Source organism: Mesoplodon bidens (genome assembly GCF_964165515.1).
Source record: "Mesoplodon bidens genome assembly, chromosome: 13".
Classification (NCBI taxonomy): domain Eukaryota; kingdom Metazoa; phylum Chordata; class Mammalia; order Artiodactyla; family Ziphiidae; genus Mesoplodon; species Mesoplodon bidens.
The window spans coordinates 32,354,696-32,372,457 of NC_138169.1; the positions used below are offsets into that span (position 1 = coordinate 32,354,696).

The following is a 17,762-nucleotide window of genomic DNA, read 5'->3' on the forward strand; positions in this document are numbered from 1 at the left end:
AATACACCAAGTGCCCTTTCAGGCTGTGAGTTATGGGCCCTCCTGTCTGCCTGTCCCCGTAACTCTGCTAACCTGGATGAGGAAGCCGCACGGGGCCCCTGTGTTGCTTTCTTAATAGGAATAGGTGCTTGGCTCTCTGCAAAGGGCTGTAACTACCAAGCCCCGGATCACAATATAGTAGTGCAGCACGGAGATTCGAGTTCCATCCTGAGAGCACCCTGAAAATCAGCACATTGCTAATTATAAATGTGGCCGCCAAGGCCCCAGCTTCCTTCTATTCTTCTTACATCCTGCAGCTGGCCAAACTTAGGAACTAATTATCAGATGCCTCTGGAATGGCAGCTGGTGGCTTGATAAGGCGGCATTTGGGGTCTGGGCTGTGAGAGACAACATCTCTATCACGCGGAGGCTCTGCCTAGGTGATCAGAAGACGCAAGATCACATCTTTCTCCTTGGCTCACTCCAGGTGGATAAAACGCCACCCTGCCTGATCCTTGGGCATCCCTAGCTCAGCTATAGTTTTGTCCCAAAGGAACTGTCCTCCTGTAAGTGTGACTCCCCAGAGTTGGAGGGTAGTGTACAAACTGGGTCATTTCATCCACCCAGAGGCAGGATTAGAAATGGGCAGGTGCGCGTGATCTAGAACAGTCTTTTCTAAAAGTAGAGCTTGGGATCACCTTTCAGGAAATACGCCTATTGGCTCCGCCCAGCGCACGAGGTGACAACTCGGCCTCTCCCCTCCGCGCTGGAGACAGAGGACTGTCACCGTGTCCTTCTCGCCCCGAAGCTCCTAGGTGGTTAACGGTTCTGGAGTTTTTCTTCATTATTATTTTGAATATGGCTGGAAATCTGCCCAGCTGTATGTATCCTGCAGAGAATCAAAATGAGAAAACGTAACACTACCCGTCCAGATTTCTGAGAGCAGATAGGACCAATGGACTCAGGGTCAAGATCCTGCATTTAAAGCCGCTCCACCCCTCCCTCTCCCTGGCTATGACCTTGGGCAGGTCCCTGAATCACTCTGGGCTCCAGCTCTTTCTTCCTGTAAAATGAAGGACATACTAGGAGCTTTTCTAGTCATTATTAGATATTCAATCATTTAACAGCTATGGGTTGCCTACTTGTGTCAGGTGACATGCTGGCTGTTGAACCAAACAGCTCAGGCCACTGCCTTTGAGGGGTGTGCCCTGCACACTGGGGTACAGATGGGCCCACGAGCAAAGGGTACCATCCCGCAGCACGGCAGACGCAGGGCCATTCGCTCAGGTCTCCGTGCAGGGAAGAACTTGCTGTCCAGATCAGAGAGCTGGGTCCAAGGTCACTCCCTTCCTGGGCAGTAGCATCCAGTGACCCAACAAGGAGCCCGCAGGGTTGGTCAAGGCTCCGGGGGCCTGGACTGCAGCTGCCTCCTGGTTTCCAGTCCAGTCGAGCCTTTTCCTTTCACAAGGACCCATCTCTACTCCACGCCTTGTTCTCCATCTCAGCTTTTGCTCCCAGAGAGCCGAGGGCAGTACACAGAGAAGGGTCCCGGGGGAGTGTGGGGAGGGGAGGCCCAGGGAGAGGCCTGCAGCCCCTCCTGTTGTTTCTCCTCTGCTGTCCTTGCCGGGGAAGGGCTGCACCCCAAATACTTCCTGTCTTAGTTTGGTTTCCCCCCAAGCAGAGCCTGAGTCAAGCGTTGGGTGCAGGGCTTTGTTAGGTGATGCCAGGGAATGGGAGTAAGAAATGGGAAGACGAAGGTGGGGGACAAGGAAAAGCCACCGGCGGGCACTGTTGAGGGGTCCTACCCGGGGCGGCTGGGCTCAGTCTTCCAGGGACCTGCTAAGGAACACGCAGGAGTCTCCTTCCATTCCCTTCTCCTCACCCACTCGCAGTCCTGACGGCTGAGGGCTGCCTCCCTCTTCCAAATCCTTCTCCCATGTCTGGTTTCCCTTGTCCTTGGGCTGAGTGAGCTCTGGGGGCCTTGGAGAAAGACCTGAGGCTGGAAAAGCTGAAGGTGCCGTGGGCACCTGGAGTGGTCCCACGGGCAGCATTGCAAGGACCATCTCCTGCAGCAGCAGCCAAAATGAGAGGTGGCCAAGGGGGTAGCAGGGGGCCCTGGGGTCACCACAGCCTGTTAATTCTACCCCTAAATTGGGTTGCTGTTATCCCCTTCGCAGGGCCACCCAAATCTTCCCAGGAATGAAAGACTGAGGCCAAGCTGGGTGTGGATGTGCTACTTGGACAGCAGCGGAGCAGCAGCAGGGCCTTGGCCTGGCCTGAGACCCGGGTGCAGTCTGCAGCCAGCGGCACATGGGCTCCAATGTTGGCTTTGCCACTTAGCTGCTGAGAGAGCTTACATCAGCTACAGCCCGTTTCCTCGTCTGTAGGACGGGGATAATCAAATCGCTCGCCCCAGAGGTGGTCATGAAGCTCCCGTGAAATCTCGCTGGAAAGCACTTTGCACGGGGCCCAGCCCGGATGCTGAGGTCAGTACTCGTCAGCGGTCAGTGTTGTTAGCTCCTTCACGGAGTGTCTTTCTCGCAATGGGAGTCTGAACACTGCTTCCCCAGCCCGCGCTCCAGCTGCAGGGCATCCTCTATTGCCTATTATCATAACGGCCACAATGGCCAGTGCAGGAATGCAGACACATTTCCCCTGCAGTTGTGAGAAGTAGCCCTGGAAGTATTTCCTTCTCTGTTCGTGTGTAAAAGGGCAAAAGAGGCATTGCTGGAGTAAAGAATAGATGGCACCCCTTCCAACCTCAGGCTTCCCGGGCAAGATCCCTTGCTAATTCAGAGCCTGTCTGAGGTCACTTACATCCATAATTGCTCCAGGATAACTGCTTTAATGCTTGCACTCAAATCACCCCTTATGTTCCATGAAACAAACTGCTTTACAGTCATCTTTCAGCAGCTTTGTTTTGTGTTTAAATTTATTTATTTTTTATTTTATTTTTGGCTGCTTTCGATCTTCGTTGCTGTGCACAGGCTTTCTCTAGTTGCAGTGAGCGGGGGCTACTCTTCGTTGTGGTGCGTGAACTTCTCATTGTGGTGGCTTCTCTTTTTGCGGAGCACAGGTTCTAGGCGTACGGGCTTCAGTAGTTGTGGCACACGGGCTTAGTTGCTACGCAGCATGTGGGATCTTCCCAGACCAGGGCTTGAACCCATGTCCCCTGCATTGGCAAACAGATTCTTAACCCCTGTGCCACCAGGGAAGCCCCTGTTTTGTGTTTATTAAATGACTTATTCTACAGTAAACCTGATGAGAGGCATGCTTCATTGTTCTTGAGTTCCGCCCTAGCAGAAATATAATAATCAGGGATTCAAGCGATTCTGGGCTGCTTGCATGTTTCATTCATCCTTCCCCTCCTTCTCTCCTCCCTCTCAGCATCTTGTGCTACCCTGGACGCCAGCCCACCCCTCCTGCTGTGATCGGGGTCATTTTGTAGAAAGAGGGAGCCGTCCCTGGTGTGGAGGTGTTCACCAACCCTCTGAAGGGGACAAATCAGGACAACAGAGACACAAAGGGTAACACAAGACAGTTACAACTGAGGACTCTGAACTCAGGCTTGGGTTCAAGGACTGACTTTGCCACTTGGGAAGGAACTTTATTGGGTGAATAACATCCATCCTACCAGGAGCACCATGCCTGACACATATGAAGCTAAGACGAGCCTTATTTAAGTGATAACAGGATGTATTAAAGCTAGCAAAGGTTTTGAACTTCAACACACATCTAACCTGTCTTAGGTTTGAATTTCAAAACCTTAGTTCGAACTTTTAACTTTCCTTCAGAATGGGTATAGTCTCCCCAAGGGTATTTAAGGGTAGAGCTTAAACATGATTAAAGGCCTTTTAAAATAGTGTTTAATATTTATTATTATAATTTTCATTTCCATGCCTGGGAACAACAAGGGAGAGAAAAAGAGAGGCATGTATGTTGGATGGGGGGCAGGGAGGCAAGGAGGGAGGGCCCGCAGCATCTTTCTGGCCCTGGCTTCGTGTGGATCACGGAAGGCCCCGCCCCCAGGGGAAAGGACACTGGACAGTCCTGTGAGCACAGACCAGAGGAGCACAGGTGTTCCTCACACACGAAGCAAAACAGGCCAGCAAAATATAAATTTGGAAGTAGTTGGTAAAGATGCTCCATCACAGAGTGGCTTGCTCCAGGCTGATCTCCACTCAGCTGAGCCTAATAGTCATCAATTAAGTAAAAGCCACATGTTTGGAACCTCGGTCCTGGGTGTCAGGTGTTCAGCCTGTGATGGTGGCCCCATGCTCCCCACTTAATCATGAAACCTTCCAGACTGCCTTTTCTGTACTCAGGTCCGCTGCCTTGACATAGTTCTTACTTGGCATATTACATAGGGTAGGCGAGGTTATGCTGTGGGTCACGTGATTTTCAAGGACCACAATCCTCCAGGTTTCCCCTTATATGATAAGTCAGGGATTGGGCTCCATCCTTGACGGAGTCCTTTGTGCTCAGCCTCGCAAAAAGGAAAAGGAGAAGAAAGCCTGGGAGGCAAGGATTCCCTTTTGCCCAGAAACCACCATCCAGGACTCAGCATGTGGTCCCTGTTGGGGACATTGCAAGGCAGGCGGGGAAATGCAGTCTCCTTGAGGGGCAGGACAAGTCAATGGTATGGTGGGCATCCAGCCCATCTGACACCCTGGACATCATTTCAGTCATCACTTCCATTCATAGTTCACTGACGCTCTTCTCTGCAGTGACCTTAGATCACAAAAATGAATTTGTGTTCAGGGGAGTTAAGTGAAATGTTCAAGTTCACAGGGTTCGCTGAAAAGGTTGAGCTACCTAGTGTTCAAGACCCAATTGTGTTAGTTGGGATAGGCTAGGCAACGCTACAGAATAACAGCCAGATCTCAGGGGCTGGAGACACGAAGGTTCGTCTCTCCAGATCCCATTGTGATCTGTGATCCACCACCCTCCTGGCTGGGGCTTCGTCTTTCAGGCCGCTTGGATCTCTGGCTCTTCCTTCTCATCATAAAAACTCCTTCATGTGTGGCTGCAGGGGGGAAAAGGTTGGGAAACTGCACACTGACTCTTCCACGCCTCCACTCATAAGTGACCCACATCATGTCTGTTCCCATTTAATTGGTCAAAGCAAAGCACAAGGCCATGGCTCCTTCAAAGGGGCAGGAAGGGTGACCTTCCCGGACGTCTGGGAAGGGAGAGCTAAGAGGCTGGGTGAACCTTCAAAACGGAAAGGGTCTCATGAATGCTCCTTGGACCTGATTTCAGATGGTCACTTACACTCTTTATTTCTATCACTATTTTTTCAGAATACAGAACCTCAGAAGTCTCTTGGACCTGAAAATGTCTGAGGCTTTTCACCCACCTGCACCCTTCTTTCTGTTCCCACCCCCTATGGTTCTGGTGGGATGGTCTGACCCGAGATCCTGCATTTCTATTAAAATTCAAAGCCTCTTTAGATTTTAAGGCAAGGCAGTTTCAGTTTCTATAGCATCAGGAACAGAAAGGAAAGGGGCTTGAGCTGACAAGAGCCACTTTCTTAAGTCTTGTCTGAGGACAATAGGCAAAGGGGAGAAAAGGATAGACAGACAGACAGACACACACAGCAGGTGTGTGTGTGTGGGGGGGTGTCCCCCTTGGATGCAACCACATCTAATCCAGCCTACCCTTGGTCTTCAAACTTGCAGGACCCCAGAAAGCCCCAACTCATACTGTTTTGCCCTGGGCTGATTTGAGTTGACTTTACTTCACTTACGAATGAAAAAATTCTTATATATATATATATATATATATATATATATATATATATATATATAATTTTTTTTCTCAAATAGTCTTCTGGAGAAATGCAACTCTGGCACCTGGATGGAGAAGCAAGCAGGTGCACTGTTATAAACATGCAAGAGAAGCTGATCCATGGATCCAGACCAGGGAGGCATCGACGAAATGGACAGATGTCTGGATCTTTGGCTAAGAGCCAAGATAGGATTAGGAGTGGGAAGACAGGGCACCATGGTTCTCCAGGGTGTCTGAAACCATTTAGGGAGAGGGGACTGAGGGGTGCACCCTGAAGTCCCAAGTCTGAGCCATTCCACATGACTCCAGGAGCTCAGCATTGGGATGGTTATTTCCTATGTCATCGCTGGCAAGAGCCATAATGTAGGATATTTCTAATGAAATTGAGTCCATAAAGCACATTAACTTTCATTTAGTTTTTTCTATGATATTTTTCTAGCCAAGTTTTAAGAAACAAGGGAGGACCTTTCTGAAGATCTGGATACAGTCAAAGTCTGCTCCCAGCCCCGGATGCTGGGGTGGGGAGGTAATCAGATCCACCTGGGTGTGAATGGAACTTCGGGGAGAACCATCGAGGAAGAAAGAAAATGAGAAAACTAAGTTATTTAGTATTTGCTCTAGGTGCCTGCTTCTGCATAGGCAGTGTGTTTAATCCTATTCAATCCTGGGAGGAAGTTTACTTATTTTTTTTAATGAGGAGATGTGGGCTGAGAGAGGGAGGGTAAGTCACTTGCCACTGCCTTAGAGCTGGCAAATAGCAAAGCTGGGATGGGAGATGGCTTTCTCTGATCCCAACACCCATGCACTATCCAGGGAACAATGATGCCAGGCCAAAGACAGCCCCCTGGACCCCCCACTCCTGTTTGTAGACGCCAGAAGTTCTGATAGAACCAAAAACACTACAGGCTTTCATTTGTGATCAAAAGCAAAACTTTTAAGATTTTGAATGAGAGAAAGAGCCCCCCAAATCAGGAAAGCTTATGCTCCTGGAGACAAACTTCATCCATTTCATAACTTTGTGCCTGGTGGCAGTGGGTCAGAGGTCAAGGGCGGGGTATCAGTATGGCTGGAGTAGGAGTAAAGTATGAATCTGCGTGGGAACATCGAGGCCCTGCTTGTCGGTAAATACTGAACTGTGCACAAATGAGGGAGTGGTGATAAGAGTCAGGACTTCTAAAAAAAAAAGAAAAGTTTCCATTTCACTTCTCCCTCTGTGTATAAAGTGATAGAGAATGAAGAAGAGATAATAGCGATAATGCAAAAGGGTAATATAGTAGCACAAAGGCAGCACACACTGAAAAATATTTTGAAAAGTTAATGGTGGAGAAAGGGTTTTCTCTTTTGAATGCTCTGGAATTATGGAGGTGAAAATGAATGGGGGACTCTGAACATTTCCTGGCTTTATAAAGGAAGATGAAGGTGGGAGATGAATTTCAAGGAGAGAAAGTCGAATAAAAGTCTTACAATGGATACCATGCTCAGCAAAAATAACTAGAGCTACAAGTAACCACATGGATAAATCTCAGAAACAACGTTGAATAAAAGTTACATGTTGCATTATATTGTTTACATAAACTTTAAAAAACCATGCCAACCAGTTAGTTGTATATATTGTTTAAAGTTTCATGACCATGTAACATAAGTATAGTCACGCATTGGATGAATAAATACCCCATCCAGGATCACAGTTACTTCTGGGTGGGGAGGAAACAGGCTATTTTTGATGCAGAACAATACAGGGGGTTTCCACTGCTTTTGATAGTCATTGGTTAAGCTGAGTAGGGACAAACTGATATTTGCTACTTAGTCTCTGCGTGTTTTTGATGTCTAAAATGTTTCCTAACAAGTAAGAGAGAGAGGTAGGTGACAAAGATGAATTTGGCATAGGAAAGCAAAGGACAAGGGGGCCACAGAGCTGAGGAAGGATCCTAAGATCCCCTTAGAATGGTTTGTCCAAAGTATGAGGTCCTGCTGTATTACATATTCGGCTATCTGTAAAAGGCAGCTTAAATGTGACATTTGGAAATTGTTTTTGCTGATGAATCATACACTTCGTATGTCTTACCTCTCACTTTATGCAAATACATGCCAGTCACACAGTGGAAAAATCTCTTGTGGGTGATTCATTATGAGAAACTGATATGTTTTCTTTTCTAGTCTTTTTATCTTGGCCAAATTATAAATATTTTAAATGTCAAAGACCAGGAAGAACAATGTCATGTGCAGTCCTTTGGGGAGACAGGTAATCCAACAGTAGAAGGCAGAATTCAAGATGAACTGAAGTATTGCATTCAGTTGCAGTCAATCCCCATCCCTGCAAATTTACAAAAGCAGAAACTTATGTTACTACACCTTTGGGCTTTATATTGATTAAAATATCATAATAACCTTTACCATATAAAGAACTTGTATAAATCCAAAAGAAGACAAATACTCTTTAAAAATTGAGCAAGGAATATGAAAAGACACCTTACAAAAAGAAACATAGATAACCAAAGATATATTAAAATGTTGAATTCCATTAATGGTCAAAGATATGCAAGATTAAATACTGAGATCTCATTTCAAGTTTTCACTTGTCAAATTGCAAGAGATTAGAAAAATTGAAAAGATCATCTTATCAGAAGTTTCCCTGGCATGCTGTGATACATTGTTTTTCTTAGGACAAGACCAGTTCCATATGGATAGGGAAATATGTCTTCTGAAATATGCTTCTGAGTTGTCTTTGTAGTAGGACTGGCAGTGTACTAGAAAAATCCTACAAAATATCTCCAAATTAGCCTAATATAGATAATTAAGGTTCTTCTGCTCAGTCATTAGATAAGATGTTGAGGGCGTTTATTAAAATGCAGCATATTATCTGGGTGTAGCAAGCCCTTAGCCATTATCAGCTATTAAATCCACTGCTAAAATTAGTTTATCCGATTAGCTGCTAATTAGCAACTAACAAACTCTTTTTCCTCTAAATTTTTTAAAATAAATTTATTTATTTATATTTATTTATTTTGGGCTGCGTTGGGTCTTCATTGCTGCACGCAATGAAGTTGTGGCGAGCAGGGGCTACTCTTTGTTGCGGTGCACGGGCTTCTCATTGTGATGGCTTCTCTTGTTGCGGAGCATGGGGTCTAGGCGCACGGACTTCAGTAGTTGTGGCGCAGAGGCTTAGCTGCTCTGCGGCATGTGGGATCTTCCCGGACCAGGGCTCAAACCCATGTCCCCTGAATTAGCAGGCAGATTCTTTTATTTATTTATTTATTTATTTATTTATTTTAAATCCACAACTAGTTTTTTATATATATATAACATCTTTATTGGAGTATAATTGCTTTACAATGTTGTGTTAGTTCCTGCTGTATAACAAAGTGAATCAGCCATATGCATACGTATATCCCCATATCCCCTCCCTCTTGCATCTGCCTCTCACCTTCCCTATCCCACCCCTCCAGGTGGTCACAAAGCACTGAGCTGGTCTCCCTGTGCTATGCAGCAGCTTCCTAATAGCTACCTATTTTACATTTGGTAGTGTATATACGTCCATGCCACTCTCTCACTTTGTCCCGGCTTACCCTTCCCCCTCCCCGTGTCCTCAAGTCCATTCTCTATGACTGCGTCTTTATTCCTGTCCTGCCCATAGGTTCTTCAGAACCTTTTTTTTTTTTAGATTCTATATATATATGTTAGCATACGGTATTTGTTTTCTGCTTTCTGACTTATCTCTAGGTCCATCCACCTCACTACAAATAACTCAATTTCATTTCTTTTTATGGCTGAGTAATATTCCATTGTATATATGTGCCATATCTTCTTTATCCATTCATCTGTCGATGGACAATTAGGTTGCTTCCATGTCCTGGCTATTGTAAATAGAGCTGCAATGAACATTGTGGTACATGACTCTTTTTGAATTATGGTTTTCTCAGGGTATATGCCCAGTAGTGAGATTGCTGGGTCATATGGTAGCTCTATTTGTAGTTTTTTAAGGACCCTCCATACTGTTCTCCATAGTGGCTGTATCAATTTACATTCCCACCAATAGTGCAAGAGGGTTCCCTTTTCTCCACACCCTCTCCAGCATTTATTGTTTGTAGATTTTTTGATGATGGCCATTCTGACCGATGTGAGGTGATACTTCATTCTAGTTTTGATTTGCATTTCTCTAATGATTAGTGATGCTGAGCATCCTTTCATGTGTTTGTTGGCAATCTGTATATCTTCTTTGGAGAAATGTCTATTTAGGTCTTCTGCCCATTTTGGGATTAGGTTGTTTGTTTTTTTGATATTGAACTGGCAGGCGGATTCTTAACAACTGTGTCACCAGGGTAGTCCCTCCTCTAATTTTTTTATAGTTTTGAGCAGAAAACACAACTGCAATAGCAGAACTCATGATAAATATACACCAAACTATGACAAATATACACATATATATTTATATTATACATATATAATGAAACGCTGTAGAAATGTATCAACTTCAGGTCTCTCTCCATAATAAATACTCCTTTATTTTCTTTTGTAGTAAAATGAAACATAACAAAGTTAATTTGGCATGCTCAATGAGATACATGGTTATTTTTGTACTATGCAAAAGTGGTGGGAACCCCATACAATTTTGAAATTTTTTCTCCTTTCTTGTTCTGTTAGTTTCAAAAAAAATCTATAATCAGTATCAAAAAGTCTATAATTAGGAAACCCCATACTGTTCTCCATAGTTGCTGTACCAATTTACATTCTCACCAACAGTTTTACATGCACCCCAATGTTCATAGCAGCTCTATTTACAATAGCCAAGACATGGAAACAACCTAAATGTCCATTGACAGATGAATGGATAAAGAAGATGTGGTATATATGCAATGGAATATTACTCAGCCATATAAAAGAATGAAATAATGCCATTTGCAGCAACATGGATGGACCTAGAGATTATCATACTAAGTGAAGTAAGCCAGACAAAGACAAATATCATATGACATCACTTATATGTGGAATCTAAAAAAAAAATGATACAAATGAACTTATTTACAAAACAGAAATATACCCACAGACATAGAAAACAAACTTATGGTTACCAAAGGGGAAGTGGGGGGAGGAATAAATTAGGAATTTGGGATTAACAGATATACACTGCTATATATAAAATAGATAACAAACAAGGACCTACAGTATAGCAAATGGAACTATACTCAATATTTTGCAGTAACCTATAAGGGAAAAGAATCTAAAGATATATATATATATATACATATGTGACTCACTTTGCTGTATATCTGAAACTAACACAACATTGTAAATCAACTATATTTCAATAAAAAATCAAAATTAAAAAATCTATAATCAGTATCAAGTTAACATTTTTAATACAATTAATGTAAAATATTTAAACTTCTTATACATAATATCACTCATTCTTGTTAAGAAATAAAGGTTTTCAATGAGGCTTCCCAAACCTTCCTGTTCCTTGGCTTTTGACAATGGCCTAGAAGCAGGTACCAAACATGATCAGGTGTCTTGGTTGTAGAAGAGCTTGATGCAAAGGTACTCTTGGCTTACAAATTTATGGACTGTAGACTTAAGGGTGGGAGGGAAGATCTAATTAAGAGTTGATGGCACGGAGGGAGAGAAGGATTGCAGAGAGAAGAGAGGCTGAGTCCTCCAAAATAACGCACCTTAATAGTCATGAATGATGGGAAAGGACAGAATAAGAATGGGGAGAAGAAGATGGACCAACAGAAGCATCCCCTTCCTGCTGACCCAGTGCTGGAAGGCATCCTGGAAAGCCCAGGACACGTTTACACTCCAGCCTGAGCTTAGATGTCACTTGGTACCAGACAGGACGAAGCCTAGTCCTGCTGCCAAGCATACTACACCTGTCTCCCTGCCATGAGCCAGTTTTCCTTTAGGTGTAGGCAAAGCCGAGTGAAGAGGATCACGAGGGAATCCATGCCATCTGCTGCCTGAGAGGTTCAGCTCAAGAAGTAGCACGGTGCTATGAAGTCAACTGCTATCAGGAAAGAAGCCTTCAGTGATTGCACTCCCCTCGCCAAATACTCCACCAGGAGAAAAGGACAGCATAGCAGGGCTCCAAGGGAAGGACAGCCTGCAGCACGGACAGGACCCATCCTCTATGGGACCGGGTTGGGAGTCAGGCAGTGATCTCCCAGAGCAGGAGGATGGCACAGAAGTCAGAGGCTCCTGTTCTGTCCCAAGCCAGCCTGCGTTCATGGGCACCCCTCAGGCTTGGTGAAAAGTTCAAATGCAGCTCTTTGCCTCCACCCCATCTCCTTTAGAATCTTGAGAAGCCGACGGAGGCAGCTGCTGTGCTATGAGTGGGGCTTTGGGGAGACAGATGGTAAAAATGGATTTTTAACAGCTTTGCTCACATTTATGAATGAAATCCCTTCTTGGTCTTTTTTGAAAATGTATTCAGATTTTTTAATTGCTTTGAATTGCTCCTTTTGATATCTGACTGGTGTTTCTTTGGCATGTGATGCTGTACTGAGAACTTGAAGGTTTAGATTTATTTGGGTTACACACATAAAATGTAACTCCCATGCCTCTGGTGGAGGAGAAATCAGCCAGATGTGTTCTCTACCCACGCACACAGGCTGAAAGCCACCATGCAGGGACCACTGGGCTTGGAGGGCCAGGTGCTGGGTCAGCCCTGAGCAGAGAGCGTTTCCAGGGCCAGGCAAATTTGCATATTCTGGACTTTCTCCCCAGCAGACCCAGCTCGGCTTTCCTGTACCTGGGCATTTCCTCTGCAGGGATCATCTTCTCCAGTGGCCAAGAGAGGAGTCATGATTAGGTCGGAGGCCTGTCCTCACCTGTCATACATCACTGGTCATCGAGACAGCTTTTTCACAGCTGCATTTCCAATGCCTAGAATCGTGCCTAAATATTTGTTGAATGAAACCACATGGATGGGGGGTATCCCTCAATGCCCTAGGTTTCACATAGGCTCTTTCATAAAAACCTTTCAGAATGTGCATTACTTCATAATAAAGACAAAACAAAAGCTGGGGTTGACACATCTAAATATTGCACAGGATACAAACAGGCCAGGAAAAAAAAATGGCCTAGAGAAATAGACAGGTTCCTGAGAGCATTTTAAGTGGAGGAAAAGAGGAAGGCAGCCGTCAGCTGCCTGAGAGGTGTAGTCAAATACTGCTGCGCTGTGAAATTAATTATTATCAGAAAAGAAAGCCTCCAGCGATTTTAAATTATATTGCATATATCTATGTAGTATATTACAGTACATTAAGAAAGTTAAAGTAAATTAAAAGCCCTAAAACAATCCACATATTATTTTGAGATCCCAGTGGCATACTAATTATGCCTTCTGCTCTATTCATTTGTCTCTTTTGTAAATACAGGCAGCTTCAGAAGTAAACCACTTGATGAATACATAGAAAGATAGAAACAGCCATTGGTCCTCCGACCCCTCACAATGTCACAAGGGCTGCGGCCACCAAATATTCCGGTTGCCACTCACCCTACCAACACCCCAGAGCTGCTGCTTGTGGAGCCCCCATTGCTAATTTCCAATCTCAGTGTCTTCCCTTTATGCCTGAATACCTCTGGCACTCAGGTCTTTGGAGACTCTGAGTAGTATTCCAACTGTGTTGATTCCAACTGTGACAAATCAGGCTTTGACAGTGAGCCTGAGAGTGTGCCCACCCTGAGAACAGTTGGATCAGTTGTGACTCGGGGCAGTGTGTTTAGTAAGAATGTGGTTCTGGAGGCCTCAGACCACCTGTGTTAATTTTCAGGCTCTGACATTGGTTAAGGGTGTGAGCTTGGACAGTTCAGCGACACTTTGCCTCAGTTTTCTTCTCTGTAAAATGAAAACAATCGTTATAACTGATCTTATAGGTACTATTATGGGCTGAATTGTGTCCCCTTAAAATTTGTATGTTGAGGTTGTAACCCCCAGGACCTCAGAATGTGATGTATTTGGAGATATGCCTTTAATGGGATAGTGGAATCAAATGAGGTCCTATGGGTGGGCCCTAATCCAATACGACTAGTTTCCTTATAAGAAGAGGAAATGAGGACAAAGACACACACAAAATGAAAGCCCATGTAAAGACACAGGGAGAAGATGGCCATCTACAAGCCAAGGAGAGAGGCCTCAGAAGAAACTAACCCTGCTGATACCTTGATCTTGGACTCCTAGACTCCAGAAGTGTGAGAAAATAAATGTCTATTCTTTCAGCTCCCTGATCTGTGGTATTTTAGTAAGGTAGCCCTAGCAAACTAATATGGGTGCTTTTGGGGGATTCCATGAGATGAAGCATGAGTCGAAAGATGCTCAACCTCACTAATTATTAGCGAAATGCAAATCAAAATTACAATGAGGATCACCTCACAGCAGTCAGAATGGCCATCATCAAAAAGTCTAAAAATAATAAACGCTGGGGATGGTGTGGAGAAAAGGGAACCCTCTTGCACTGTCGGTGGGAATGTAAATTGATAGAGCCACTATGGAGAACAGTATGGAGGTCCCTTAGAAAACTGAAAATAGAGTTACCATATGATTCTGCAATCCCACTCTTGGGAATGTATCTGGAGAAAACTCTAGTTTGAAAAGATACATGTACCCCAATGTTCATAGCAGCACTATGCACAACAGCCAAGACATGAAAGAAATCTAAGTGTCCATCAACAGACGAATGGCTAAAGAAGATGTGGTATGTATATACAATGGAATATTACTCAACCATAAAAATAATGAAATAATGCTATTTGCAGCAACATGGATGGACCTGGAGATGATCATATGAAGTGAAGTAAGTCAGAGAAAGACAAATATATGATATCACTTATATATGGAACCTTAAAAAATGACAAAAATGAACTTATTTACAAAACAAAAGTAGACTCACAGACATAGAAAACAAACTTATGGTTACCAGAAGGGATAGCGGGTGGGGCTGTGGGGGATAGATTAGGAGGTTCGCATTAACATATATGCACTACCATATACAAAAGAGATGAGCAACAAGGACCTACTGTAGAGCGCAGGGAACTATATCTGAATCACTTTGCCGTACACCTGAAACTAACACAACATTGTAAATTAACTATACTTCAATTTTAAAAATGCTTTTAAAAAAGAAAAGTGTCTAGCATAGCAGATGTATGATAAATGTTAGCTCTCATTTTTTATGAAGGCAAATATGTTGCTAATTCTCAATAACTTTCTTAGAATTAAGATTTAGATTACAACCTGTTCATACTGTGCATATTATTATGTAGTAGAATCACCTGGACATTTGTGTTTTTTACATTAAGCATTCATTTGTTTGTTCACTCATAAAATAGACGTGTATTCACTGCTGAACTTGAGCCGAGAACTAGGGTGCCAGGAGGACAGAAGGGGTAGGCCACAGCTCGTGACCCTTCCTTAAGGAGGAGCTTGCAGCACCTCAAATGGTCCAATATGGGGCTCGTTGTCTTTAGCACAGCAGAGTGGAGGCTGCAGTCCATAGAGCTGAACATAGCAATAAAAGAGAACTACTCTCTGTCTGCAGGGTAGGCAGAAGAGGGGTTCTCTGGACCCTCGACCCGAACACACTCTGGCAGAGAAGGACTGCAACAGTCACTTACGCAGTCCTTAGGGAGGCTGCCTGCATAGCCAGGTTAGATTTCTTTGCAACTATAATGTCACTAATAAGTTTCACAATTTCTTTATTTTCTTAAACTATTTCATTCAGATATAATCGATGTATAATAAAATGTACATATATACATTGTGTTATTTGGTGTTTTGACATATGCATACACCAGTGAAACATTGCCACAATCAAGACACTAAACGTATGTTATATATATGTATCCCCAACTCTCCCCATGCCCCTTAGTGATCCCTCCTTCTCACACCTTCACCTCCCCCAGGTGACCCCTGATCTGCTTTCTGTCACTGTAAATTAGTTGGTGTTTCCTACAATTTTATATAAATAAAAGTATGTACTCTTTCTCATCTGTTTTTTTTCACTCAGTGTAAATACTTTGAGATTTGCCCATGTTGTCGCTATGTATCAGTAGTTCCTTTTGTTTTGGCGAGTGGTATTCCATTGTATGAATATGCTGCAATTTTGTTACCATTCCCCTGTTCATGGACATGTGGGTTGCTTCTAGTTTGTAAATAAAGCTACTATGAACAGTTCTGTCAAGACTTTGTATGCATATATCCTTTCTTTTCTCTTGGGTAAATACGTAGGAGTGGAGTGGTTGGATCCTACAGGTGTATGTGTACTTTCTTCAGAAACTGAAAACTGTCTTTGGAAGTGGTTGTATCATTTTACCCTCCCACCAGCAGAAAATGAGATTTCTATTTCCTCTATGTCCTCTTCAATATGTTCAGTCTCTTCTAATTGCAGTTATTTAAAAAGTTGTGAGGTGGTATATCATTGTAGTTTTCATTTGCATTTCTCTAATGATTAATGATGAAATGTTTCTTCAGAGCTTTTTTTTTTAATTGTGAATAATATTTTATTTAGCCATTTTTGTTTACAACTAAAACTCTGGGAACTCAAAATTAACAGCTTTGCCCGTGAGCTTCTTATAGACACCAGAAAACATTTCAACCTTGTGTTCCACATTGTTCTGCTGTGCTTTATCCAAATGAACCTTTATGAGTCGGCTGCCATCCAGCTTCACGCGGATCCTCTTGCCCACAATCTCACTTGGGAAAACCAAGTCCTCCAGGATGGCGTCGTGCACGGCTGTCAGAGTGCGGCTCCTGGGATGTTTTTGCTTATTTTTTGTACGGCTTTTTCGAGTTGGCTTAGGCAGAATTCTCCTCTGCGCGATAAAGACAACGTGCTTCCCGCTGAACTTCTCCAGCTCCCGCACGAGCCGGACCTGGATTTTCTGGAAAGACTTCAGTTGAGGAACGGGAACGAAGATTATGATAGCTTTCCGACCGCCACCAACTTCAATCTCCTTGGCGGCCGTGATGTTCAGCTCCCGCAGCTGGGCCTTGAGGTCCGAGTTCATCTCCAGCTCCAGGAGGGCCTGGGAGATGCCCGACTCGAACTCGTCCGGCTTCTCGCCATTGGGCTTCACTATCTTTGCGCTGGAACTGAACATGGCCGGCACCTTGACCAAGCGGCTGACGCTCGCTGCCGCCACCGACTCCAGTAGGCTTAAGAAGAGTCTTCAGAGCTTTTGCTGATTTTTTTATGGGTTGTTGGTTTTCCTGTTATTGTTTGGAGGGTTTCCTGTATTTTCTGGATTCAAGTCCTTCATCAGACATATGCTTTGCAAATATTTTCTCTCAGTCTGTGGCTTAGCTTTTCATTCTCTAAACACTGTCATTTGAAGAGCAGACTTTAATTTGAATGAAGTCTAATTAATCAATTTGTTCTTTTATGGCTCATGAGTTAGGTGTCGTATCTAGAAAATCTTTGCCTCACCCGTGTTTCCAGTGTTTTTTCCTAACTTCTTTTCTAGAAGTTCCATAGTTTCCGGTTTTACATTTAGGTATATGATCTGTTTTGAATTAATATCAATCAGGTCAAGTGGATTCATAATTGTGTTCACATCTATAGCCTACATGATTTTCTAATTGTTCTGTCAGTTATTGAGAGAGGCATGCCAAAATCTTTGATTATAATTGTGGATTTGTTTATTTTTCCCTGTACTTCTATCAGTTGTGGCTTCATGTATTTTGAAGCTCTATTATTAGGTGCATATTGAGGATTGTTATGTCTTATTGATAAATTGACCCCTTTATCATTATGAAATAACCTTTGTTATCCCTGGTAATATTCTCCTCTCTGAAATCTACCTTGTGTGAAATTGTTATAGCTACCACAGCTTTCCTTTAATTAATGTTAGCATGGAATATATTTTTTATTAATTTATTTTTAATCTGTGTCTTTATATTTAAATTGTGTCCTTTATTTAAAGCATATAGTTGTCTCTTGCTTTTTTATCCAATCTGAGAATTTTGGTCTTTTACTTGAGGTGTTGAAACCATTAACCAT

General features: G+C 43.5%; 1 protein-coding gene across 1 annotated transcript; it reads right to left on the minus strand.

The window, feature by feature from the left end:
• Positions 1-16,272: 16,272 nt before the first annotated feature.
• On the minus strand, positions 16,273-16,906 carry LOC308626930 (small ribosomal subunit protein eS7-like). The gene has a single exon (XM_081252493.1). It carries the CDS (start codon positions 16,861-16,863, stop codon positions 16,288-16,290), a length of 576 nt encoding a protein of 191 aa, XP_081108619.1. The 5' UTR covers positions 16,864-16,906; the 3' UTR covers positions 16,273-16,287.
• Between the last annotated feature and the right edge of the window lie 856 nt (positions 16,907-17,762).

What these genes read in the sequence shown, in the direction of transcription:
- LOC308626930 (XM_081252493.1), bottom strand. Translation starts at nt 16,863, where the DNA reads ATGTTCAGTTCCAGCGCAAAGATAGTGAAGCCCAATGGCGAGAAGCCG.